This window comes from Natator depressus, chromosome 6, assembly GCF_965152275.1.
Source record: "Natator depressus isolate rNatDep1 chromosome 6, rNatDep2.hap1, whole genome shotgun sequence".
NCBI lineage: Eukaryota > Metazoa > Chordata > Testudines > Cheloniidae > Natator > Natator depressus.
In genome coordinates, this window is record NC_134239.1 from 25,663,806 (window position 1) to 25,690,385 (window position 26,580).

The 26,580-nt window shown below is 46.2% G+C and overlaps 1 protein-coding gene across 5 annotated transcripts; it reads right to left on the reverse strand.

Moving 5' to 3' along the window:
* Positions 1 to 2,333: 2,333 nt before the first annotated feature.
* LOC141988830 (cytosolic 5'-nucleotidase 1A-like) lies at positions 2,334 to 26,237 on the reverse strand. 5 transcript variants are annotated; one of them, XR_012639838.1, is made up of 8 exons: positions 26,085 to 26,227; positions 20,354 to 20,412; positions 18,673 to 18,840; positions 16,213 to 16,342; positions 15,377 to 15,499; positions 13,680 to 13,858; positions 3,760 to 4,310; positions 2,334 to 2,841 (listed from the first exon to the last, which is right to left on the reverse strand). XR_012639838.1 is itself a non-coding variant. In XM_074954842.1 (7 exons), exons 2-7 carry the CDS (start codon positions 20,396 to 20,398, stop codon positions 12,342 to 12,344), a joined length of 948 nt encoding a protein of 315 aa, XP_074810943.1. In that variant the 5' UTR covers positions 20,399 to 20,412; positions 26,170 to 26,237; the 3' UTR covers positions 4,205 to 12,341. The 5 variants fall into 5 exon arrangements, 4 of the variants coding, with proteins under 4 accessions (XP_074810943.1, XP_074810940.1, XP_074810942.1 ...); XM_074954842.1 differs by lacking the exon at positions 2,334 to 2,841 and having other exon boundaries at positions 4,205 to 12,644; positions 26,170 to 26,237; XM_074954839.1 differs by lacking the exon at positions 2,334 to 2,841 and having other exon boundaries at positions 4,205 to 12,644.
* Between the last annotated feature and the right edge of the window lie 343 nt (positions 26,238 to 26,580).

The following is a 26,580-nucleotide window of genomic DNA, read 5'->3' on the forward strand; positions in this document are numbered from 1 at the left end:
CGCCAGACTTCAACTGTTTGAGCTGAAATTTTCCATGCCGGGTGTTTGCCTCTGGTTGAATTATTTATTTTTTTGAAAGCTTCCGCAAAAACAATTCAGCTGTTTATAAGAGCAAGATCAGGGGAAAATACATTATCGTGCCCATGTTAAAAATATTCCGACAAGCATTTTTGTAGAGAAGCGCTAGCACTCGTGTACTTTGGAGTAATGGCTTGAAATTGGACAGGGGAGTTGCCCTGATGTCAGAAATGTGCCTTTGACATGAAAAACTGCCTATATTTGGCCATGTGAGAGCCCTTTGAAAAATCTCAGTTTGCAAATGCTCAGTATGAACTGGTTGGGTTTTGGCAGCCAAGTTCTTTGAAGATGCCGTCTGCACCCCGCTCAGGGCCACAGGGGCTGAGCAGCACTTTCTCTGCAATTGGTGCTCCTGTGGCACCAAGCACCAGAACTGAAAGCAGAGGGAGATGGTCTCTCCTGTGTTCTCAGTGTTCCCATGGCTAGTACCAGGTAGGGTGGAGTAAGAAGCCACCTGACTTGAATGCAGAGAATGTGCAAGAACTAGGACAGTGGAGGGCGTGAATTGTGATAAGGAGCCAGGGAGTGGGGAGGAGACTGAGGGTATGTCTACACTATGAAATTAGGTCCATTTTATAGAAGTTGATTTTTAGAAATCGATTTTATACAGTCGATTGTGTATGTCCCCACTAAGTGCATTAAGTTGGCAGAGTGTGTCCTCACTACCGTGGCTAGCATCGACTCACAGAGCAGTGCACTGTGGGTAGCTATCCCACAGTTCCCGCAGTCTCTGCCATCCATTGGAATTCTGGGTTAAGCTCCCAATGCCTGATGGGGCAAAATCATTGTCGAAGGTGGTTTTGGGTACATGTTGTCAGTCTCCCCTCCTTCCCTCCCTCTGTGAAAGCAACGGCAGACAATCGTTTTGCGCCTTTTTTCCTGGGTTACCCGTGCAGACGCCATACCATGGCAAGCATGGAGCTCGCTCAGCTCACCGCTGCTGTTGTGAGCATTGTAAACACCTTGTGCATTATCCTGGAGTATGTGCAGAACTGGGCTAAGAGACGCCAGCACGAGGATGATTGTGATGATGACATGGACACAGACATTCCTGAAAGCACGGGCTGTGGCAGTTGGGGCATCACGGTGGCAGTGGGGCTGGTTGATACAATGAAACGCCAATTCTGGGCCTGGCAAACAAGCACAGACTGGTGGGACCGCATATTGTTACAAGTATGGGATGATTCACAGTGGCTGTAAAACTTTCGCATGCATAAGGCCACTTTCCTTCAACTTTGTGAGTTGCTTTCCCCCACCCTGAAGCGCAGGAATACCGAGATGAGAGCTGCCCTGACAGTTGAGAAGCGAGTGGCAATAGCCCTGTGGAAGCTTGCAATGCCTGACTGGTAACGGTCAGTCGGGAATCAATTTGGAGTGGGCAAGTCTACTGTGGGGACTGCTGTGATCCAAGTAGCCAATGCAATCACTGACGTTCTGCTATCAAGGGTAGTGACGCTGGGAAATGTGCACGTCACACTGGATGGCTTTGCTGCAATGGGATTCCCTAACTGTGGTGGGACGATAGACGGAACACATATCCCTATCTTGGCACCGGATCACCTTGCCAACCAGTATATACACCGCAAGGGGTACTTCTCAATGGTGCTGCAAGCACTGGTGGATCAAAAGGGACGTTTCACCGACATCAGCATGGGATGGCCAGAAAAGATGTATGACGCTCAAATCTTTAGGAACTCAGGGCTGTTCGAGCAGTTGCAAGAAGGGACTTACTTCCTAGACCAGGAAATTACCATTGGGGATGTTGAAATGCCTATAGTTAATTTTGGGGACCCAGCCTACCCCTTGCTCACATGGCTCATGAAGGTCTAACCTAGTCACATTTGCTGACTAGGTTAGACCTCAACACAACCAACATTCCCATTGTTATTGCTGCTTGCTGTGTGTTTCATAATACCTGTGAGAGTAAGGGGGAGATGTTTAATGAGGGGTGGGAGGTTGAGGCAAATCGCCTGGCGGCCAATTTTGAGCAGCCAGACACCAGGGCAATTAGAAGAGCACAGTTAGGTGCGCTGCGCATCAGAGAGGCTTTGAAAACCAGTTTCATGACTGGCCAGGCTATGGTGTGACAGCTGTGTGTGTTTCTCCTTGCTGCAAACCTGCCCCCTTTGTTGATTTTAATTCCCTGCAAGCCAACCACCCTCCCCGCTTCGAACTAAAGTAACTATTGTTTTGAAACCATGCATTCTTTCTTTATTAATTAAAAAAAAAGTGAGATAACTGACAAGGTAGTCCGGGTGGGGTGGGGTGTGGGAGGAGGGAAGGACAAGGCCACATTGCTTATTGTAGCCACACTACAAATCAAACTGTTTGAATGACAGCCTTCTGTTGCTTGGCCATCCTCTGGAGTGGAGTGGCTGGTACCTGGAGCCTCCCCCTCTGTGTTCTTGGGCATCCGGGTGAGGAGGATATAGAACTTGGGGAGGAGGGCAGGTTGTTATACAATGGATGCAGCAGGGGGTCTGTGCTCCTGTTGGCTTTCCTGCAGCTCCACCAGATGCCTCATCATGTCTGTTTGCTCCCCCATTAGCCACAGCATTGCCTCCTGCCTCTGCTCTTCGCACTCACTTAATGCTTTCCTGGCCTCTGCCACTGAAAGCCTCCATGCATTAAGCTGTGTCCTATCAGTGAGGGAGGACTGCATGAGCTCGGAAAACATGTCATTGGGAGTGCGCTTTTTTTGCCTTCTAATCTGCGATAACCTCAGGGACAGAGATGATAGGGGGAGCATAGAAATATTTGCACCTGTGGGGGGGATAAAAAAGGAGAGTAAAATTTAAGATGATACATTTCTGAGAACAAAAGGGAGACTCTTTCACAGTGAGTCAAGCAATTCACAGCAGACAGCACATGTGCTTTAGGTACAAAGTCGCATTTTTCCTTTTATATTGAGTGCCTGACCGTATGGTGACACATCACACATGGCTTGGCAACAGAATTCAGTTTCCAGGCAGCCTTTTGGTACGTGGGGTTGGCTTCCTCCGCCTTCATAACATGTGGGAATGGTTTCAAACTGCAGCGCCATCCTTTCCCATAGCAAGCAATGCTGGTTGGGTTTCACATTTAAAAGGAGGGGCTGCAGTTTTCGGGTGGATGTGCAGCACACACCTCCCCCCACCCCACCGCCTGGCTATTGTTTAGGATGATCATTTTTCCACTCCCCGCGCCGTGTGGCTATTCTCCGGGATGATCCCTTTTAGCCAAGCACAAACAACCCAGCGGGGTCCTTTTACTGTTCCCTTACAAAAATTCCCCTATTTCAACCAGGTGACCATGAATGATATCACTCTCCTGAGGCTAACACAGAAAGATAAAGACCGAATGTTGCTTGAATGCGACCAAAACGCAGGACCATTCGCTGCCATGATTTGTGCTGCAATGATTCCAGACTACTTGCTACTGGCTTGGCGTGGTAAAGTGTCCTACCGTGGAGGATGAAATAAGGCAGCCCTCCCCAGAAAGCTTCTGAAAAGGCTTTCAGAGTACCTCCAGGAGAGCTTCATGGAGATGTCCCTGGAGGATTCCAGCTCCATCCCCAGACACGTTAACAGACTTTTCCAGTAGCTATACTGGTCGTGAATGCATCCCAATTCTTCAGGGCAAATCAAACATTAAACACTATTGCTTTTAAACCCTGTACTGTAGTTAAAAATGTGCACTCACCAGAGCTGCCTTCTCCGGGTTCAGGGTCGGGGATCCCGCCTTGGGAGGGTATTGGCTCCAGGGTGATGAAAAGGTCCTGGCTATTGGGGAGAACAGATTCACTGCTTGCCTGCTGCACATTCTCCTCCTCCTCATCTACAAAATCCTCTTCCCTGTTGCGGGAGACTCCCCCCTCGCAGGTGTCCATGGACAGTGGTGGGGTAGTGGTAGGGTCCCCCCCTAGAATGCCATGCAGCTGTTCATAGAAGCGGCATGTATGGGGCTCTGACCCGGAGTGACCGTTTGCCTCCTTTGTCTTTTGGTAGGCTTGCCTGAGCTCCTTGACTTTCACACGGCACTGCTGTGCGTCCCTGTTGTAGCCTCTCTCCACCATGCCCTGTGCGATTTTGGCATATATATTAGCATTTCTTCTTTTTGATCGGCGTTCGGCCTGCACAGATTCTTCTCCCCATACAGCAATCAGATCCAGTGTCTCCCTTTCGGTCCATGCTGGAGCTCGTTTGCAATTCTGGGGGTACTGCACGGTCACCTGTGCTGCTGAGCGCGTCATGCTGACCAAACAGGAAATGAAATTCAAAATTTCCCAAGGCGTTTACTGTGTACCTGCCTAGTGCATTGGAGTTCAAAGTGCTGTCTAGAACAGTCACATTGGAGCACTCTGGGATAGCTCCCGGAGGCCAATACCATCGAATTGCATCTGTACTACTCCAAATTCAACCTAGCAAGGTCAATTTTAGGACTACTCCCCTCACCGGGGAGGAGTACAGAAGTCGATTTTAAGAACCCTTTAGGTCGACGGAACGGGGTTGGTTGTGTAGACGCTTTTGTTTTAAAACCGACCTAACGTGGCTAAATTCGACCTAACCCCTAGTGTAGACCAGGGCTGAGACTGGGAACTAGTGGGTGGCAAACTGAGATAAGATGAGCAGATGGGAAGGAGCCTGGGACTGGCTGGGCAAGCAGACTGGGACAAGGAACCTAGAGTGGGAGACTGCGGCTGGGCAGGGGGAGTGAGAATGAATGAGGGAGACTCGGATGAAGAGTCAGAGTGGGGAGAATATTGGAACTATGCCAGGGAGACTAGATTGGACAGGCAAGGAAACAAGGCCTAGGATGAGGAACACAGGGGGATGAAGACTGGGAGTAACTAGGAGAGGAGACTGAGCTGAGGAGGCAGGGAAGGGGGGGTGGGAAAGAGACAGGACTGGGACAGGGACAGACTAGAATAGAAAGGGGCAGAAGGGTCTGTGACCACTAAAGAACTCCACCCTCAGAGCTGGGAGTGGAGGGAGGGAGGGAGGAGACAGAGAGAGAGAGAGGGGACCAAAGTGTGTCTTTCTTAACCTACAAAGGCCCAAACGTGGGACACGACGCTTGACAAAGACCAAAATGAGGAACAGAAAACAATCAATCATTCATGCAGGAAACTGAAAATGTGGTGGGCTCTTCTAGGGGGAATCACTCTCTCTACCTTGGATTCGTCATTCATTCTTGATGTAAATAGGAGTTTCCGAGTTTATTTGTAATATAGGCAACTTGGGAACTAAAATGAATGACCTCTCTTCTCAGAGCCATGGCACCTGGGAAAACACTTTTTAGGAGCAATGTTACATCGCCAGAGGTTTTAGGTACTTGCTTCCTTAAGGGGATGATCCAAAACCCTTTGAAATCAATGGAAATCTTTCCCTGGACTTCAGTGGACTCTGAACTTAATAAATTGCCTGACCATGTGCATGTATTTAATAAAAATCTTGAATAAACACTCAACTTTCCTTTCAAGTGTACAACAGGATCGTAAGAAATGTTAGGCTGTTTTCTACCCTTTTATTCACACACACACACACACGAGTGGGGAAAATTTTTTTCTCACCATCAAATGATGTTCATCCATCTATTTATTTATCCGAGAAAACGGCATTGGCAGGAGTGGAATTTGTAAATCATTTTTCAAAAGTTGTTTTCTGATCACATTGAAATAGAAACCATCCACCTTTTTTCCTCCTCTCCCCATGATCCTTCTCTTGTTCATTCACTGGGGCTAGAGAATTTGTGGCTAGAATCAGCTGATCTCATGTTTCCATGTTTTTCTCACGCTCGTGTGCAGCATTTTGCCTCTAATGCACAACACCCTCCTCGTTCCCTGGTCAGAGTTTGTTAACATTTCGTTATCAAACTCTGACCAGTTCCAAATGCATCGATGCCCACAGCAGTGTTACCATAATTCTTATCCATGAATTTTTCTTGGCCTCTGTCATCATGAAAAATAAGACCAAAATTTAAATACTAACAGCAAACAACGTTCATTTCTGATGGAGGCAATGGTTGATCATGTGCAATGTTTTCCTCTTGGATGGACATAAATATGCACCAGATGGAGAGACACCGTGTGGTCCTTTGACACTGAGTGAACATGGGATGACATTAAAGAGAAGGAAAACTTAGGCTGAATATCAGAGAATATCCATATTCGCCTATGGAACAATGATGGAAACCTGATCCCCTGGCACAATTTAAAATAGACTGGATGAAACACGAGACGCTGTGCTGTACGGAACAATTCTGCACTGACAGGCATGACCTAACAGGCCTTTTCCGTTTGTGAAATCTATGATTCACCTCCTTTTTAGGGACTGGTGGAATAAAACCTTAGATTTCACTCAGGAGATACTCAAGTGATTCAAAGCTGAAACAGAGGCAGACTGAATTTGTTATCTCATTGGACAGTAGTCACTGCTACTCATAACTACAGCTGGTTGTAATTTTTCAGTTGAATTTTTTTCCCCCCAACCAAAAAGTACAGTGTTGGTGAAATGTGCCCCAAAATTGTTCAATTTCCACTAAACTGTCAATGAAAAAAATTCAAACCAAAAATTGTCATTTGGCTTCATTTCTAACTGCAGTTTTCGTTTCACTTTGATTTTTGAAAACCAAGACAAAATGCAAATCTAAAATCTGAAATGTACCAAACATTTGTTTTGATTTTTTTTGGTCAAAAACTTGACATTTTCCATGAACCACTTCAAGACAAGATCTTTGTATTTGACATTTTTGCTGAAATAAAATGAGATTTTTCAACCAGCTCTCCTGTGCCATGCAATAGTCTATTACTGGTGAAGAATGGATGTCAGAGCCTTTCTGCACGATTGCCTTCAGCTCATCACTCATCAGCAACACTGCACAATCAACCAGAGACGGTGCAGGGAAGGGCTACTGTGATAATCAGAAGAACCGAGAGCCTACCATATGAGAGGTTTCAGAGTAACAGCCGTGTTAGTCTGTATCAAGTACTCCTTTTCTTTTTTCTTTTTACCATATGAGAGGAGACTTAAGGAGCTTGTTTTTTTTCTGGCTAAACAAGCCAAAGGCTGAGGGGAGATATGATTGCTCTCTATAAATAAATCAAAGGGATAAACACCAGTGAGGGAGAAGAGTTATTAAAGGGCCACTGCTGGCTCAAGAACAAATGGGTATAAACCGGCCATCAATAAGTTAGGCTTGACATTAGACAAAGGTTTCTAACCATCAGAGGAGTGAACTTCTGGAACAGCCTTCCAAGGGGAGTAGGGGGGAAACAAAACCTAACTTGTTTTAAGGCTCAGCTTGATAAGTTTGAGGGGTGGTATGATGAGACTGCCTGCAATGGCATATGGCCCACCTGTGATTGTGATTAGCAAATATCCCCAACGGCTGGAGATGGGACACTAGATGGGGAGATCTCTGAGTTACTACAGAAAATTCTTTCTCAAGTGTCTAGCTGGTGAGTCTTGCCCACATGCTCAGGGTCTAACTGAGTGCTGTATTTGGGGTTGGGAAGAAATTTTACCCCAGGTCAGATTGGCAGAGACCCTGGGGTTTTTTGCTTTCCTCTGCAGCATGGGGCACGGGTCACTTGCTGGTTTGAATTAGAGTAAATGGTGTATTCTCTGTAACTTGAAGTCTTTAAATCAAGATTTGACAACTTCAGTAACTCAGCCAGAGGTTATGGGTCTACTACAGGAGTGGCAAGCTGAAGAAGACTATTGCTTTAGCCATCTGTCAGGGTTCCTTCCCCACTCTGAACTCTAGGGTACAGATGTGGGGACCCACATGAAAGACCCCCTAAGCTTATTTTTACCAGCTTAGGTTAAAAACTTTCCCAAGGCACAAACTTCGCCTTATCTTTGAACAGCATGCTGCCACCACCAAGTGATTTAGACAAAGAACAGGGAAAGGACAACTTGGAGTTCCTATTTCCCCAAAATATCCCCCCAAGCCCTTACAACCCCTTTCCTGGGGAGGCTTGAGAATAAACAAGATGAGCACAGACCAGCCTTGGATTTTTAACACCCAAAAAACACAGTTAGATTCTTAAAAAACAGAACTTTATTAGAAGAACAAAAAAAGATAAGAGAACAGCTCTGTAAGATTAGAATGGAAGATAATCTTACAGGCAGTCAGATTCAAAACATAGAGAATCCCTCTAGGCAAAACCTTAAGTTACAAAAAGACACAAAACCAGGAATACACATTTCCTCCAGCACAGCAAATTTCACAAGCCAAAACAAAGAAAACCTAATGCATTTTCTAGCTAGATTACTTACTAACTTTACAGGAGTTGGAGGGCTTGCATCCTTGATCTGTTCCCGGCAAAGGTATCACACAGACAGACAAAAACCCTTTCCCCCCCTCCAGATTTTAAAGTATCTTGTCCCCTCATTAGTCATTTTGGGTCAGGTGCCAGCTAGGTTACCTGAGCTTCTTAACCCTTTACAGCTAAAAGGACTTTGCCTCTGGCCAGGAGGGATTTTATAGCACTGTATACAGAAAGGTGGTTACCCTTCCCTTTATATTTATGACACCATCTATCTACAAAAGAGATAGCAGCAACTCCCCCTTCCTCAGTATGCAGTGGTCCACAGTATTTCCACTAGAGCTTGGGAATTCTTCCTCACTACCACCTCACATACATTTCCCTACTTTAACATTCTCACCTTCAGTTTCTCACAGTGCAGCCAGCATCTTTCTAGCCAGGGGAGTGATTATGTGTCAGTCAATGTCACTCCTTCCATCAACCACTGGGGAGGGAAGGTTGCTTTCGAGCAACACTCACTCCTGTGTATAGCAGTCCTGCTTCTGAGCCCCTACTGGTTCAAAAGGGGAGAGCTCAAGGTGAAATCCTGGCTCCACTGAAGTCGATGAGGATTTTGCCATTGACTTCAGTGGGCCAGCCAGGGGCGCCACTGCAGATTTTGGTAAGGGGGAGCCACCTTAAACCGTGAATCCTGGAGGTATTGTTTCATGGTCTCTGTGTATATAATGTCTTCTGCAGTTTCCACAGTATGCATCCGAAGAAGTGAGCTGTAGCTCACGAAAGCTCACGCTCAAATAAATTGGTTAGTCTCTAAAGTGCCACAAGTACTCCTTTTCTTTTTGCGAATACAGACTAACACGGCTGTTACTCTGAAACCTGTCATTAGGCACTTGAAAACTCTAATTTTTTGGCAGATAACAGCAATTAGCTGACAGGAGCTCTGTACCTAATTCCTATATAAATATTAGACCCACTCAGCTCTAACAACAACGTGTTCTGATATCTTGTGGTAAGTCACTTAAGGGCCACTGGTTAGGTTTAAAATTTAATGTACATTCTGAATTTATTACTAACTCTGTGATGAGAGACCCCATCAGGACTCCTGGGTTCTATCCCAGCTCTTGGAGGAGAGCGGGGTCTAGTGGGTTACAGTGGGGAGCAGATACATCTGGGTTCTATATAAGAACACGAGAATGGCTACGCTGGGTCAGACCAAAGGTCCAGCTAGCCCAGTATCCTGTCTTCCGACAGAGGCCAATGCCAGGTGCCCCCGAGGGAATGAACAGAACAGGCAGTCATCAAGTTGCCCTGTTGCCCACTCCCAGCTTCTGGCAAACAGAGGCGAAGGACATGCAGAACAGGGTGTTGGATCCCTGCCCACCCTGGCTAATAGCCATTGCTGGAGCTATCCTCCATGAACGTATAGTTCTTACTGGAACCCTGCTATAGTTTTGGCCTTCACGACATCCCCTGGAAAAAAGAGTTCCACAGGTTGACTGTGAAGAAATACTTTTTTTGTTTTGTTTTAAACCTGCTGCCTATTAATTTCATTGGGTGACCCCTAGTTCTTGTGTTATGTGAAGGAGTAAATAACACTTCCTTATTCAATTTTTCCACGCCAGTCATGATTTTATAGTCCTCGATCATATGCCCCTTTAGTCATCTCTTTTCCAAGCTGAAAAATCCCAAGTCTTTTCAATCTCTCCTCGTACAGAAGGTGTTCATACCCTTAATTATTTCTGTTGCCCTTTTCTGTACCGTTTCCAAATCCAGTGGATCTTTTTTGAGATGGGGTGACCAAATCTGCATGCACTATTCAATATGTCGGCGTACTGTGGATTTTTATATAGAGTCAAGTATGATATTTTTCTCGTATTTTGTCAATTAAACATTGTTTTTCACCCACTGCTTGTAAGAGCCCCTTTGAAGCAAAAATCTAAGTTCTGTTTGCCCTGATTTTGTGACCTGGCCGCATGCCACAGCAGCAATGGGATCAATTGGCCAGCATGCCTGTTTCAGTAAGGAGCAGCACGGTGGCCTCTGGTGGTGAATGTGTGCATAGACAAATGGATGAAATTCAGCCCTTGGAAAAAAGAAAAAGGAGTACTAGTGGCACCTTAGAGACTAACCAATTTATTTGAGCCCACTAGTACTCCTTTTCTTTTTGAGAATACAGACTACCACGGCTGCTACGCTGAAACCAGCCCTTGGAAAGAAACTGCAGGTTAGCAAAAATAAATTAGGCTCCATCCTACTGCTTCCTGCCCAGTAAACAATCCAACATATCCAAAACCACTCAGGACAGGCTTCAGATGCTCCAGCGCCAGCAAGAACAATGCCGCAGTGTAATCAGCAGCCCCTGTTACAGCCAGCAAGAACAAAAGCTAATGGCTGTTTATTTGAGAAGAAACAAGGAATGTGTAACGCAGCGTGCTTAGAATAAGGCACTCGGCTAAGCCCTCTCCTACCCCAATACTCTGCTGTTATTTTTGAATCATCCTACCCCTTTTGAATAGTTTGCTGAGATTCAAGCACTAAAATCGAAGCACTGCTGCTGGCAAGAGCACACAGGAACTGGAGTGCTAGGTCATTACTGCAGCATCATACATGTAGGGCCAGATTCTCAGATAAGTTGGCATAGCTCCTTGAGTCAAAGGAGCTACCACAGATTTACACCAACTGAGGAACTGGCCCATAATTTATATCTATCTATATCTATGTAAATAAACATACACACACAGAGGATATAACCCTAGTATCCTATGTATATTACGTCTATACGAGGGCTTTGCACCATATTTGTGTGCAGATATAACCAACCCAGACTTAGTTCTTTAAAAAAATTATTACTGGAAAATAACATTGGAATGATTTGTCTTGGATCCTAAGTGTGAATGACCAGATATACTGTGGGGCCTGCCATTCTTACCCTATTCTCAGCACAAACATACTTGAGATACTGTGAGAAAAGCAGCTTTGCAGTGTTGTGCATTATAAATTGACAGTGACTTGATCTTTCTGTGCCATTTAAAGGGGAGAGCAGCAGAGAGGCTGCGTGGCTGGCAGGAAAAGAGAGAACTGAGCAGAAAAGAGATGTGGAAGAGAGAGAGGTTGACATTAAATTAACTACCAGATATTATGGACCGGATTCTGATTTCACTTACCCTGGTATAATTCCACTGATTTCTGTGGAGTTACTCCTGATTTACACCAAATGGGAGATCAGAATCAGGCCCAACGTAAGGCATACCTACAAACTAGAAACTATGAGAAGACAGATTTCCTGGTCCCTGGCACTCATATCCTGGGAGGTGCTGAGCATCTGGAACTCCTGCTGAAGTCAGCGGAAGATGCAAATGCTCACTAGTTGCTCAGCACCCCTCAGGATTTGGCCCCATATATATAAAACATACACAGTAAAAAAAATAGTTTCCTTTGAAAAAGCGCAATCCCCAACAAATGCAGCGTTTAGAGGGCATCTTGGCATTTGAATAGCAGTACTGGCCCAAAGCCCCAAAGACCAACTCCCATGCCTGAGTGCAGCCTGAGCTTACACTGCCTGCCTCTTACGACAGTGACATGCTGTCTTCAGCTCATATGGTCTCATCGCTAGAGCTGTGGTTTCAGTGCTCGTATGACACGAGTAGTGGAGTACATTAGCCCTAGTGGCTGGAAGGGTTGCAGTCATTGAAGAGACGGCTAAGGCAGATCAAGAGATGGGCGTAATGGTTACATTTCAAGAGTCCTTCCTTCCTGTGGATTTTTGGCTTCTGTTGCCACATCCCCAAGGTCAGATGGACCCTGTCTTTGGAACTAAGAGAGGGACCCAAGAGCAACAGATCCAGCACCACGTCAACACACAGCATCTTCTCTCCCTCTGCCCCAAGCTTGCTTAGCACAGGTTTAGAAACCCTCCCTTATCCCTTCTGGCAGAAGCTTTGTCCTGGTGTTCTCCCATTGCATTTTGGGAGGCCTGATCCTTGGATGACCTTTGCCCCTTCATCCCTGCCCATCAGCAGTTACAGGGGACCAAGGCAGAGGGTATGCCAATATCCTGAGCTCCCTGGATGTTATGAAGGCCATCGTCAAAGAAGATGTGGGGTTGGATCTGGGAGAGGAGAGGGCCCTTGGGAGCCCCGTCCATGAAGAAGGCTTCGTCAATCGCCAGCCCCCATTCCCGGAGGGTCTTGATAGCACGGATGCCCATATCACGGCCACTGCGGGCAGTCACCAAGTAGGTGCGAATAGGGGAATTCTCCTGGCTGAACTTCTTGCGCATCTTCCCAAGATGCATGGCAAATGCCTTCAACGGACCCTGGAAACCACACAGGGATTAGAGGTTGGGAGTACATGAGGAGGGGTTAATTTCACCTTTGCACAAAAATAGCCAGAAAAGAGAGGTCAAGGAAGATCGAGCGATTTCTCACAGAGGCTAGGAATGTAGATTCCTTACAGCTGCAGATCTCGAACTTTTCCAGTGCCTGGACCACAATTTACTAGAGGGATGGTCTTGTGGACACTTCCCCGCTCATCAATCATAAAACATCCCTGTAGCAATGACAGCAATTGCTTACATGGAAACGTGACTTTAGGAAATCAGTTTATGCTTTGAATATCATAAACCTGTCATAAAGCCGAATAGCATGTACCTGTCTTTTAATGCAACTTAGCAGCTAGAAACAAGAGGGAGCCAGCACTGTGCCACCAGTCAGCTCTCCTCCGGCAAGTGGTCGGCAGAGCACCAGTGGTCTGTGAACTGTGCCATAGGGTGAACTGTGTAGTAGCACAGTGGGTTAGTGCTCTAGCCCTTCACTTTTGAAGACTTGATGTAAACCCCAAGTAGGGCAGAAATGGAAGTGAATGTTGTGGCCTTATCTCAGTCCCAAGTGAGCAGATGGACATGTTCCAACAAGCAGCACCACAAAAGTAGGACCAGTTGATTGTGACAAATGACAGCGAATTTGCTAATAAAGGTTTGCAGACTGGGAAGAGGGTTAGAAATAAAGCAAATATTCACAGGCATCCCATCTGATTTCAGTGCAGGGCCAGCATCACAAACCTCATCTCCAGGAGAAGAGACCTATGGTCTGTTACAGCATTCACTGAAACCAATGGGGGACTCTCCAATGCCTTCAGCGGGGTGTTGGATCAGGCCAAAGCAGTCAATGTATAGGCCAGAGGCCACCCATGAATGTTTGTGCATATTCTGCTGCAAGGGGTTATTGGTGAAACCCTAGCAGGAGGGCTCACTCACTGGTCACTGTGGGTGAGTGTAACACAACCAGACTGAGCAGGTTGGAAGCAAGTGTAGGGACTGGGAAGCCCATTAAGGCAGGGCAAGCGAACATACCTCCCCCATGGGCACGGCTTCCATTGCCCTCTCATACTCCAGAGCCTCCGACAGCCCCTTCTCTCGAAAAACCCGGTCTGTCTCATCCGAGAAGAGCACGGCATCCCCGTCAAACACCACTCGCAGTTGGGTGCAGGGGGCCTGCACCTCCTGCTGGAAGATGAGAGCCGCCGACACTCCTGTGGGACAGAAAGATGCGTCACTGCCCAGCTGAGAATGGGAACCAGAGAGACTGTGTCCACGTTCCGGTGAGGGCCCCAGAGTACGAGTCCTGGCTGCCTGGTGATGCTGCTCACCTTTGTGCTTGCATGCAAGGGAGGGCAGGCTGGGGAGCAGTCAGCATAGGCACAGCTTCTTCCAGGAAATTGTTACAACCTCACCCAATGCCCACTGACATCCAGGGAAAGACTGTCCCTGACTTCAATGGGCTTGGGATCAGGCCCTCGCAGCTTCCGGTTCCCCAAGTGAAAACAGACGATAGATCTCTAAATAGGGCTCAACTAGACATCTGCAGAGGCAGAGCCATTGTGGGGGTGCGAAGGAGAGGCAATGGTCAGATGTCACTGTCTGGAGACACCTCCGTAGGTGCTGTGGGGAGCGTGGCTTGCTACCCCTATGCACCAAATACACCCAGCACTCTCCTGCCTGTGCTTATCCTACCCTGCCAAACCCAGATATGCTCCCTTGGTGCAGGTGGTGAAACTGGCTGGCACCTCCACTATATTCTTCTATGCACATGGCCTAATGCTGGCCCTCTTCCTGCACTGGAGAAAAGGGGTTCTCTGCCCACTCTCACATACTGGTATTATAGCCAGGAAATGGGTTTTAAACAAGGAATGTTACTCAATCAGGCAGCTTTAGGGTTTTACTTCACTGCAGAGAAAAGATTTGTTGTTCAGATGTAAGTTGCTTGTGGATTGTGTTGTTTGCCTGAAAGAAGGAACCTCGACAGCTGGGCGAGGTCCCAGTCAAACCAGCATTGTTCATGAAAAGAGACTCTGGGCCTGATCCCCCTGAAAGTCATTGGAAAGACTCCTACACCCTGATTGAGGTTAAGTGCATGCTTATGTCCATCCCCATTCAGAAAAGCACTTCAGCATATGCTTAATTTTAAGTGAATCACAGAAAGCAAATTTCCAATTTATAATCAGAGTGCTCTGCAAACCTGATTGTAACAGTGACTCATTCAACCCGGGAGCAGGAACAGCTTGAATCTACAATACTGGATGCTCGTAACAACCAACTTATGACCGAATTCATGAGCAACAAGTATTCACACACACTATTTGATGTATAGTTTAGAATAATGAATACATCTGAGAAAACGCATGGTCTGTTTGTGGGTATCTGGTAAACAGAAAGAGACTAAACTCTTCAGCAACAGATGAATTATGAGTTACTTGCCTAGTTGCACTGGAGACCTGCTAGTTCATCTGACATGCACCACCAAACAGTTACAAGATGGTTATGTGTGACTTCTAGACCCTGCTGAACTGTTATGTTCTGAATTGTTTCCAGGCTGAGACCTAATGTGTCAAGATCGAGCCCAGAACCACTTCTCTGAATCGAGTAATAAACCCCTCTGAAAAAGCAAGTCTTGAAGTAACTTCATCTTGGGGGTGCTGGGGGGAGGCGGTGTAGGGCCCAGGTGTAAGAATGAAATCCCAGACTGGGTGAGGGAGAAGGAGAAAGCACACCTCGCTGGAGTGCATTGCACACGTCCGTCCTGTCGGCCGAGAGGAAGAGCTTGACATTATGGGATTTCAAGTACTGGGTGGAATCTTCATCGCTGACAAAGCAAAACTTGGAAATCTCCAAACCTTAACATCAGAAAAAGTAAATGAAATCAAAAGAATACCTAGCTCTTATACAGTGCTTCTCATCCGTGGATCTCAATGTGTTTTACAAACGAGGTCCGTATCATTATCCCCACTTGGTGGGAAAGCCGAGATACCGAGCAGGGAAATGATTTGCCCAAGATCACCCACAAAAAACGATCTTTAATTTCTATTTCCAGCCTGCCTTGTGCTCCAGCCCACACACTGACACAGCGCTCCCTACATCTCCTGCCATGGCCGACACACCCTAATGCAGTGTCCCTTTGTGCAACTGATGTCATGACCCTGTCAGGACAACTGCTGCTCCAGATATCAGGGCAATACCCCTTTCCTGCTGCCTTCCACTCATGCAGTGACCCTCAGCATAGCCACCATTATCTTTCCTCCCCACCTCAGCACAAGGTCCCTCACAATGTTAAATCTTCACTCCCTATCTCCCACGTTCATGCAACATCCTTCTCAGGATGCCAGCCATTTCCCGCAACATCCCCTTCACTTCATCCCCTTTTTGTGCTACCATCCCACACATAGCCTGTGTCCTTCTCCTTCGATACCACCTGTCCCCAGACGGGCGTGTATCCCCCCTGGACCCACCCCCTCATCTATTTCACAGCAGTCTCTGGAGGACCAGATGACAGTTTTCCCCCATTCACTGAATGTGGGCGGACTTCAAATGAGAGGTGGGATCTCCTTACCATGTTGCTTAGCACTGTTGATGATGCGCATGCCACTCTCTGGGCTGTTGTTGGAGAGGATGATGACATCAAAGAGGCCCTTCTCCTCTGGGTTTCTCTCCAGGAGTTTCTCATTCACAAACTGCGTGGCCTGGATGAAGCAGCCGGAGACACGACACTGTTTTATAAAGGGCTGTTCTCTGAGCTGTATACTTACAAATGTACCCACAATCTGCTGCCACACAATTTCCAGCACTCCTCCCCTGCATCTGGGAGACAGAATCGCTCTTGTTGGTGTAGGGAAATGTAGATGACAGTGGCCCTCTGCAACCAATGGGGAAATCACTCAAGGAAGGGCAGACAAAAGCATTGCCATGCACTTTCCCCTCAGGAATTCTGTTGCGGAGGGGATGGCTTTAACTTGCCCTAGGGCATTACAGGAGTCCTGTGGTGGATCGGCTAACATTAGTGATTGTTCTAGCCGTGTCCCCTCCATGCAGGGCGCCTGGATGCAGAGAGGAGATTGCAGCCTTTCCACCGCCAACAGCCCTGACCCTGGGCTTAAACCAGAAGAGGCCAAATTTAGCTGTGACCTATTGGTTGCCATAGTTACCCTCTCAGTAATTTGGTTTTTGTACTTTAAGCCTCTGGCTAACCCAAAGCACTCCACTCCACTGGGTAAATGAGAGTCCAACATTGCCCGCAGTCTCATTTCTTGGATCACAGCCCTCCCCTGAGGGTCTGTGAGTTTCCTCTCCTCCCTTGGGGACAACTGCAACGCCCCCTGCTCTGCTGCTCCCTCTGAGTCAGCGGAGTTCGTGCCCTCTCTCTTCTTCAAGCTCCAACCTTCAGGCCCTCGACAGAGAAGCCGGTGTCAGGTCCAACCACCAACTCTGGCCCTGCTTCACTTCCCCTTTCATGCCACTTCCTTCACTCTGCAACAGGCACCCCCTCGTTGGAGTGATTCACCCCACCCTCTGGCTGTCTTCTCTTGGGCCTCTTCCCAGGCCCTTTGACCAGAGAGACCTGGAGCTCTTGCCCTTCTCCTAGTGTCGCTCTTTCTCCTAGCAGGGATACGAACAGCAAGTCTTATTCTCTCCCCAGTGTATCGCACACTGATGAAAAAGGGACCTCCTTCTTGCCCCTTTCCCAGCATGTATTGCTGCGTGGCCTACAGCTCCCCTCAGCCTTGGGAATGACAGCTCCCCAGATTCCTTATTCAGGGCCACATCCTTTTCCATTGACATATGTCTGGCCTGAATTTAGCCTATTTTGTCTAATTATACATAGTCCATTATATATGCACTAAGTATATATAATTCAACTTGCCTACCCACTTTCAGATGTCACCAACCTCTGCTGGTGTCATCTTCCCTCCAAATTGCTGCTGTTACGTCCTTGCTCAAGAAGTCACTTCATGGTGCTGATTTTGCTCTGTCTCTAACCTTCTACGGTAAGGTTACTAGGATGGTTGTGATGAGGAAACTAGTGTCATAGTTTTCCTTGATTCCTCACAATCTGTCTGCCATCCTGGATATGGCAGGAAGGCTGGTATTTATGCTTGAAACACTAAATGATTTTTAAAAATACCATAGTGATGTGGTGCCATCCAAGTTGACCACCATCAGTTTTGGAATGGTGCCTGATGGTTTATGTGTCCGCAATGTATCCCTCCACAAAACAGAACAACACACAACTCACGTGTATATTTCATTGTTCCAAATAAGGGCCAAGAGTCACACTCCGATGCATGTCTGAGGAAGCACCTCACCTTGACTGCAGCAAAGACCACACCTTATACTGATAAGAGATAAGGCTGGAAGCATCTTGACCTCACAAAAGCCAAGGTCTCACCTGGCTATGGGCAAAGGCCCAGACCCTCAAAGGTATTTAGGTGTTGTTTTAATGTAGAATCTGGGCCAAAGGAAAGAGACTGAGAGGCCTTCCCCATCGGAACACTGTGCACACACTGTGGGAAAGAGACTGAGAGGCCTTCCCCACCGGACCGTATGAGCTGGAAACGTAATCCCACTGAACACTAAACCCCACCAATGAGGGTAGACCCATCCCCACCCTCGTATTCACTCACTGTACCCAGCATACTGAACATAGCCGTTGTGTGGATAACTTACCCCATATCTCGATGTCTGTACTCTGACCGGTTAAACTTTCCCCCCAGTCGGGGACATTGCAGATTATTATGTGATCCTTGTTCCACCAGCTCCTAAATCGCATTTTGTACCCCTTGATAATCTGTACCTTATCCCCTGACAACCAGAAACTTCTATGCTTGAACTCTGTACCGTTGCTTATTTCAACATTATCTTAATAAAATTATTAAATCTGGGCCAAAGCATCTCACCTGGATGAAAGCATACCTCACCATGAGTGAGGCACAACTCTTTGCCTATGTCAGAGAGAGATGCCCCAGCCAAAGAGCACAAGGCTTGAAGGAAGTGGGGGCCATTGCTGGCATCTCACCTGAATGAAAGCGAAGGCGGTACCTTGCTCCAAGGGCTTATCCTCATTGACTTGCTGATACTTCACATACTCTTCCTTGCCCTTTGTCAGGAACAGCTGATGCTCCTCCTCCAGGTTGAAGATGGCCCTGGTTGTCACGGCGATGACCAGCGCCTCATTTGGGTCTTTCTGCGGTGGGCAGTGGGAGATCCCAAAAGAAGAGAGGGGTGGATTTAAAAGAAAGAGATGGCAATGATCAATGGGGAGAGGATGCTGCAAAGGAGCAGTGGGAGCTGCAGGCTCTGACATCATCTCCCTTCTCCCACACACTTCCTGGGGTCCTAACTACCTGGGTTAGCCTTGCAATTGCCCCGACCCCCCCACCACAGGCAGCCAATCCCTGCGGACGTGGGGCTGTTCAGTGCCAAGACTTGAGCAGGCACAGTGATTGACCGTTTCCGTCCAGCTGATCTATAGAGCACCGCCAGCGTCACAGTGTTGCTACACACCTTCTCTCACCTGTGGGTGTTGTCTGCGAGCTGGTGGGTGGACACTGATAGCGCACTTCCCCAGTTAGTGGAGTCCCCCATTCAGAACCTAGATGGTGTGTATACATCTTGCACATTACAGCAGCTGGGACAAAGTTTGTTTCAGGTGGAAGTTATTGGATGAATAGAGCTGTACGCTGGGGTCAGACCAGGCAGGAATAGATGTGGGATAGGACACCTATTCTACCAACAGCTCACTTGTTACATATATTTGTTGACCAGGATGAATTAAGGCATGATGCCTGAGATTCAAACCCCACCGTGGCAGCTGTGCGCATTGGATAGCATGACACACACTTGATTGCTGTTGGCCCTGCACAATCCAGGGAAGAGAGGGACCTAGGGAGAAAGAGATGCACCCTGGGTCTATGGTGTTCACTCTCAACCCCTCAGATCACAAAAGATAGGGCAGGCAGAAGTTGGAGGTCACGTCACTCCCAACTTGGCAGCATGCATGACGCATACTGTTGTCTGTCTGTGACAGTTTTGGGCAACTGCTCCATAATTTTGGCTGATCTGGACACAGTACAGCCTCATTCCACTACTTGTGCAGAGCTGTAAAGAGGGGACACATGCTTTACCAACACAATCCACGGTTTCGTGCCAACACAGACTAGCTTCACTGCACATCACCAGCCCCACCTCCCTTCACAGGCATGTTTCACCTCAGTTTGTCTCCACTCTTGCAAGACGAATAAAAAGTCAATCATGTCCTTCATGGATACTACCACTTGTGAGTTTTCATTTCAGCCACTGCAAAGGCAGGCTTTTCCAAACGAATCAGTCTCACCCTTTCTTTATATGACCAAAAACAACAAGGAACCCTTGTGGCACCTTAGAGACTAACAAATGTATTTGGGCATAAGCTTTCATAGGTTCTCATAACTTCATTGGGAGCTTCAGGTGCTCAGTAGTTCTGAAAACCAAGCTGCTTTTATTTAGGTGCCTGAAAATAGGGATTCTTTAGTTCCCCCGGCATGAACATTTTAACTCCAACTTTGGAATCAAAATTAGATTTCAGGAGTTCCTAACTCCCATTCCTGTGCTCAGGTCCCTAGATCTTGCTTCTCTTTGTTGGTGGGTTTTGGAATATCACACTGACGATAAGTGCTTGAACGATGAAATATAAAGTGGTGTAACAAATAACTTCTTACCTGTTTCACATTGGTGTTTATAACTGTGCTTTCAACCTCTGCCATCTTCTATCTCCAACCTCAAACAACAGAAAATAAATTATTAAACTTTGACAACAATGTTAGATCAAATTCAGACTCAGGAGATGTTTTACTCTTTTCAAATTTTAATCAACAAGTGGCATGGCACTAGAGGACGTGGAGGGGGAGGGGCAGGGTCACCCCCCCCAGATTTGCTGCTTGCCTTGTACTGAGCATGCTCACACGCACTGAGCATGCTCAGTAACACTGCAGAAGCCACTGCCCTCACTCCACCCTCCCCCACTATCGGCAGGCATAGGTCGCCTACAAAAGAATAAATGTCTGATCTAACCATTTCCGTCTAATCTGATCATTACCAAATTGATCCACATTGGCTCCTATTCAGCCAATGCCAGATCTGATACTTATTAAGGGTTGGTTAGCTTCAGAAATCCAGTAATTAGCACTAGAATAGAACTAGTCACTAAAAATAGTCAAGACAACAGAAGTTGTGATGAAAATAAAAAATGGACCCTTTGCATTTTAGGCCTCTGTGCATAGTGTTTTTAGGGCTAAGCCTTTATATTCTGAGATAGACTGGGATGGAGGCACTGGATGGAGGAGATCTGAGTTCAGTTCCTAGCTCTACCACAAACTCCAGTTGTGACGCTGAGGAAGTCCCTTAAATCTCCTTCTGCCTCTGTTGCCATCTGTAAAATGGGGATAATACTTCCCTAATTCACAGGGGCATGTTGGCTACTATATAAGAGACTAGATTGGGTTAAATTCATTGAACAGCTAAGAGACAAATTCTGCTTTGATTAATAGCCCTTGCAATCTCCACTGGTATAAATCAGGACGAAAACTGAACCAAAGGTTCTGGTTCCCTGGATCTTTCTGCCTCTTTCTCAGTAAGAGGAAAGGTGCTGGTGAAGTAGGCTGGGAAATGTGGAAATGAATTAAGCTTGTTAACCTTGTACTTTCCTAAATTGAAAGTCTTTTTTTAAATTTACCAAGCAAATCTATATCAGACATTGAGGTGAGTCTATATTAGATCACACCCATTTACTGAACCAGTACAGAACATGGACAGTAAAAACATGGAGTGAAATCACAGATCTACGTAAGTTGGTAAAACTCCCATTGACTTCAATGGACCAGTCTTTCAACCATGGATCTTATCTAGGGCTGGTTGAATACTTTACAATGAAACTATTTTTTCATGCAAAATTGGGTTTTTGACTGGAGACTTTTTTGAAGAAGCATGTGCTTTCTGAAGATAATTTCAATTTTTCATCAAAAAATAAACTGAAAACTGAAAAAAATTCACTATTCAGCCAAAACCCAAAATACTTCAACTGAAAACCAAAATATTTTTATTCTAAGATGCCATTGTGGTGCCTCATGGGAGTTGTAGTTTGGGTGCCTCATACGCTCATTCTCCTCCATGGGCTAGGCTGTCTAGCTGGACTTGATCTTCCATGATGCACTGTTTGCTGTAATCAACCATAAAATATTCAGCACTTTCATTACTAAAAAGTCAATAACCTTGTTATGATTTCACTGGGCAAACATGTTTCACTGAAAGAGTTTCATTTTATAGGTCTCCTGCCAAAGCTGAGAGTACTGCAACAGAATAGAGCTGTCCAAAAAACGGTTTGCATCCAATTCATTATACAGGGTTGTTATTATTACTGTTAGTATTTGTTATTTGTGTTACTGTAGCACCTACAAGCCCAGTCAAGGGCAAGGGCACCAATGACTGGAGGATAGCTAATATGATGCCAATTTTTAAAAAGGGCTCCAGAGGTGATCCCCGGCAATTACAGGCCGATAAGCCTGACGTCAGTACCGGGCAAACTGGTTGAAACTTTAGCAGAGAACAAAATTGTTAGACACATAGATGAACATAATTTGTTGGGGAAGAGTCAACATGGTCTTTGTAAAGGGAAATCATGCCTCACCAATCTACTAGAATTCTTTGAGGGGGGTCAACAAGCATGTGGACAAGGGGGATCCAGTGGATACTGTGTACTTAGATTTTCAGAAAGCCTTTGACAAGGTCCCTCACCAAAGGTGCTTAACATAGGAATGGCCCTACTGGGTCAGACCAAGGGTCCATCTAGCCCAGTATCCCATCTTCTGACAGTGGCCAGTGCCAGGTGCCCCAGAGAGAATGAACAGAACAGGTAATCATCAAGTGATCCATCCCCGGTCGTTCATTCCCAGCTTCTGGCAAACAGAGGCTAGGGACACCATTCCTGCCCATCCTGGCTAATAGCCATTGATGGACCTATCCTCCATGAATTTATCTAGTTCTTTTTTGAACCCTGTTATGGTCTTAGCCTTCACAACATCCTCTGGCAAGGTGTGTTGTGTGAAGAAATACTTCCTTTTGTTTGTTTTAAACCTGCTGCCTATTAATTTCATTTGGTGATCCCTAGTTCTTGTGTTATGAGAAGGAGTAAACAACACTTCCTTATCTACTTTCTCTACACCAGTCATGATTTTACAGAGCTCAATCATATCTCCCCTTAGCCGTCTCTTTTCCAAGCTGAAAAATCCCAGTCTTATTAATCTCTCCTCATACAGAAGCCGTTCCATACCCCTAATAATTTTTGTTGCCCTTTTCTGAACCTTTTCCAATTCCAATATATCTTTTTTGAGATGGGGCGACCACATCTACACAAAGTATTTAAGATGTGGGCATACCATGGATTTATATAGAGGCAACATGATATTTTCTGTCCTATTATCTATCCCTTTCTTAACTATTCCCAGCATTCTGTTTGCATTTTTGACTGCCTCTGCACATTGAGTGGATGTTTTCAGAGAACCATCCACAATGACTCCAAGATCTCTTTCTTGAGTGGTAACGGCTAATTTAGACCCCATCATTTTATATGTATAGTTGGGATTATGCTTTCCAATGTGTATTACTTTGTATTTATCAGCATTAAATTTCATCTGCCATTTTGTTACCCAGTCACCCAGTTTTGAGAGATCCCTTTGTTGCTCTTCACAGTCTGCCTGGGTCTTAACTATCTTTAGTAATTTTGTATCATCTGCAAATTTTGTATCATCTGCAAATTGCTTAAGCAAAGTAAGCTGTCATGGGATAAGAGGGAAGGTACTCTCATGGATTGGTAACTGGTTAAAAGATAGGAAACAAAGGGTTGGAATAAATGGTCAGTTTTCAGAGTGGAGAGAGGTAATAGTGGTGTCTCCCAGAGGTCTGTACTGGGACTAGTCCTATTCAACATATTCATAAATGTTCTGGAAAAGGGGGTAAACAGTGAGGTGGCAAAATTTGCAGAGGATACAAAACTACTCAGGATAGTTAAGTCCCAGGAAGACTGCGAAGAGCTACAAAAAGATCTCACAAAACCGGGTGACTGGGCAACAAAATGGCAGATGAAATTCAATGTTGATAAAAGCAAAGTGATGCACATTGGAAAGCATAATGCCAACTACACACAGAAAATTATGGAGTCTAAATTGGCTGTTCGTATGTTTCTGTAAGTATCAAAGCAGAGGGAGATTTTAAGGGACTAATGTGGTGGTTTCGTGAATTCGGATGGTCCCCATGCATACACAGCTAGTTACATGGTGTCTCTGGACTGCAGAGGTTTAGATCATGGCATAGTTTTGGGATTTCAATTTAGTGGTCTGTACAACCCAAGTGGTTTGTGGGTTGTTGCTATATATGCCTGCTTGTGAATAAACCACAACTCCTCAGTGCTTGAGCTCCACCCTAGTTGTGCAAATTCCTCTATAACTCCCTCTGGTGAGTCACAGAAAATAACTTGCCAGGTATGAGATACATTTAGGTCTACAATCAATGGTGGTCAAGGAGAAAGTCTCTAGCTCAGTGACTCTCAACCTGTCCAGACTACTGTACCCTTTTCAAGAGTCTGATTTGTCTTGTGCAAAATTTTTAATAGTGGGGGTGCTGAAAGCCAGCCCCCTTACCCTTGTCCAGCCCCGAGAGCTGAGGTTGGGAGTAAAGCCCCGTGCACGGGGTGGCAACCGGGACCCTGGGTGTGGGGCCGGCAGCTGAGACCCTGGGTGTGCAAGGCAGCAGCCGGGACTCCAGGCGCGGGGCTGTTAGCTGAGAGCCTTGGGGTGCTGCAGCATGCCCTGCACTCCTAGCTCCCGTGCCTATGTGTGTACTCCCAAGTTTCATCTCACTTAAAAACTCACAAAATCAGACATAAAAACACAAAAGTGTCACAGCACACTACTACTGACAAATTGCTGACTTTCTCATTTTTACCACAGAATTATAAAATAAATCAACTGGAATATAAACATGGTACTTACATTTCAGTGTACAGTATACAGAGCAGTATAAACAAATCGCTGTCTATGAAATTTTAGTTAGCACTGACTTTGCTAGTGCTTTTTATGTAGCCTCTTGTAAAACAAGGCAAATATCTAGATGAGATGATGTACCCCCTGGAAGACCTCTGCGTACCCCCAGGGGTACACGTACCTGTCGTTGAGAACCACTGCTCTAGCTTAACCAGAATGGTACATTCTCTCAGGTACTGTGGATGCTGGAGGGTGCACATAACTCATTGGGTTGGCTCACATGTTGATCGTGAACTGTGTGTATGAGTACCACTGTCCTCTAATAGATGGGATACATCGGGGTATATCAAACAGCTCCTGCTCTCACAGCTCTTGGAGGAGAAACCTGGGCTGAAGCCAAAGGGGGTAAATCCTATTCTCTATGACACATGTAAACAACCACTGAAACCCAGTGCTTTACGTGCACACCATGGATTGGTACAAGGCACATAGGCAAGAACTGCCATTTTTGAAGTTACAACAGCAAGGGAGGCTGCTGAATGCTGGAGGGAGATGCCCATTAGACGTCGGATTTGTCTGTGCGCACACATGCATCTGCTGGGGAATTAAATCAAGCCTCCATTATAATGTAGAAGGAATATTGTTATAAACACGTAGCAGCAAGAGAGGTTTCCCACCACAGAGCTTCACCCAAGCAGGCAGCTTGCGTCTAACCACATCAGCTGAAAAGGAAAGAGAAATGAACCAGAAGAAACAGATCCACGTTCCCCTTCCAGCCGCTGAACTGAAGCAACAACAGGGCCATTTAGGCTAAGTCTACACTTAAAACATTAGATTGACCCAGGGCTGTGAAAAATGTTGTGCCCTGTACGACACAGTTAGGTCGACCTACCCCTCATTGTAGACACAGCTGGGTCAATGTAAAATCCTTTCCATCCATGTTGGAAGTGTCTATATCACAGTGACACAACTACACCACCCTAGCCGGGCCACTGCAGCGGCCGTACTGTCGCCATACCCTTGGTGTCTGTGATGTTACTTTGTTCTTGGAAGCGATGCTGGACTTTGCCTCTGCTCCCCCTACCATCCTTGGTCTGATGGTTCTCCTGTATAAAGCCAAGTTTGCTTAATTTCCATGTTCCTGTCCTACTACACACACAGGGGCATTGGAACAATTTTTATAGCATTGAAAGGCATTGAACAAAGCTGTAAACCCCTGCCCTGTATACGATGGAAACTACTTCAAGCCAGTCGTTCCAGCACCCCTGCACACACACACAAACACACACACACACGCACAAACAGAGACCAGCTTGGAAACTAATTCATTCTTATTTGGGAAAAAGCATCTTTCTTCCAGACTGCCCTCAGGACAACATACAAGAGCTGTCTATAGACACATACAAGCCAAACTCACTGTGTGTGCTCCCTCCACTCTCCAGTGCAGCTTGTCGCAGCAGTGGTAGCAGCATTCAAAATTTTTAAAAAAGACACTGCCTCACCTTTTATATTTCCCATCCCCTGGCAGGAAGCAGAAAGGAATGTGGCAGTGCCCATGCTCAGAGAACCCACGCAGCATGCTGGGATTCGTAGTCATCTCTGCAGCCTGGCATCCTCTCTGCAATGCAAACAAGAAGGGTTAGACTTCATTTCCCAGGCTGCGCAGCATGGCAGGCTGCCAGGTTGTGGGGAGAGGTTTGTAGTCTTTAGGGTGGCTCCCAGGACACTGCTTTAGTAATGAGAGGTTCTGGGCGCAGCCAGGCTACTAATGAAAAGGCAGTGATAATCTCAGAATCAGAGTGCAACTGGGCTGCTCTGTTACTTTTCAGTGGTATGTGTGGTCATTCCTGCAATTCCTTCTGTTTTTAGATTCAGAGCTATTTGTAACTCACTTTCAGCTCTTTCATTTCATG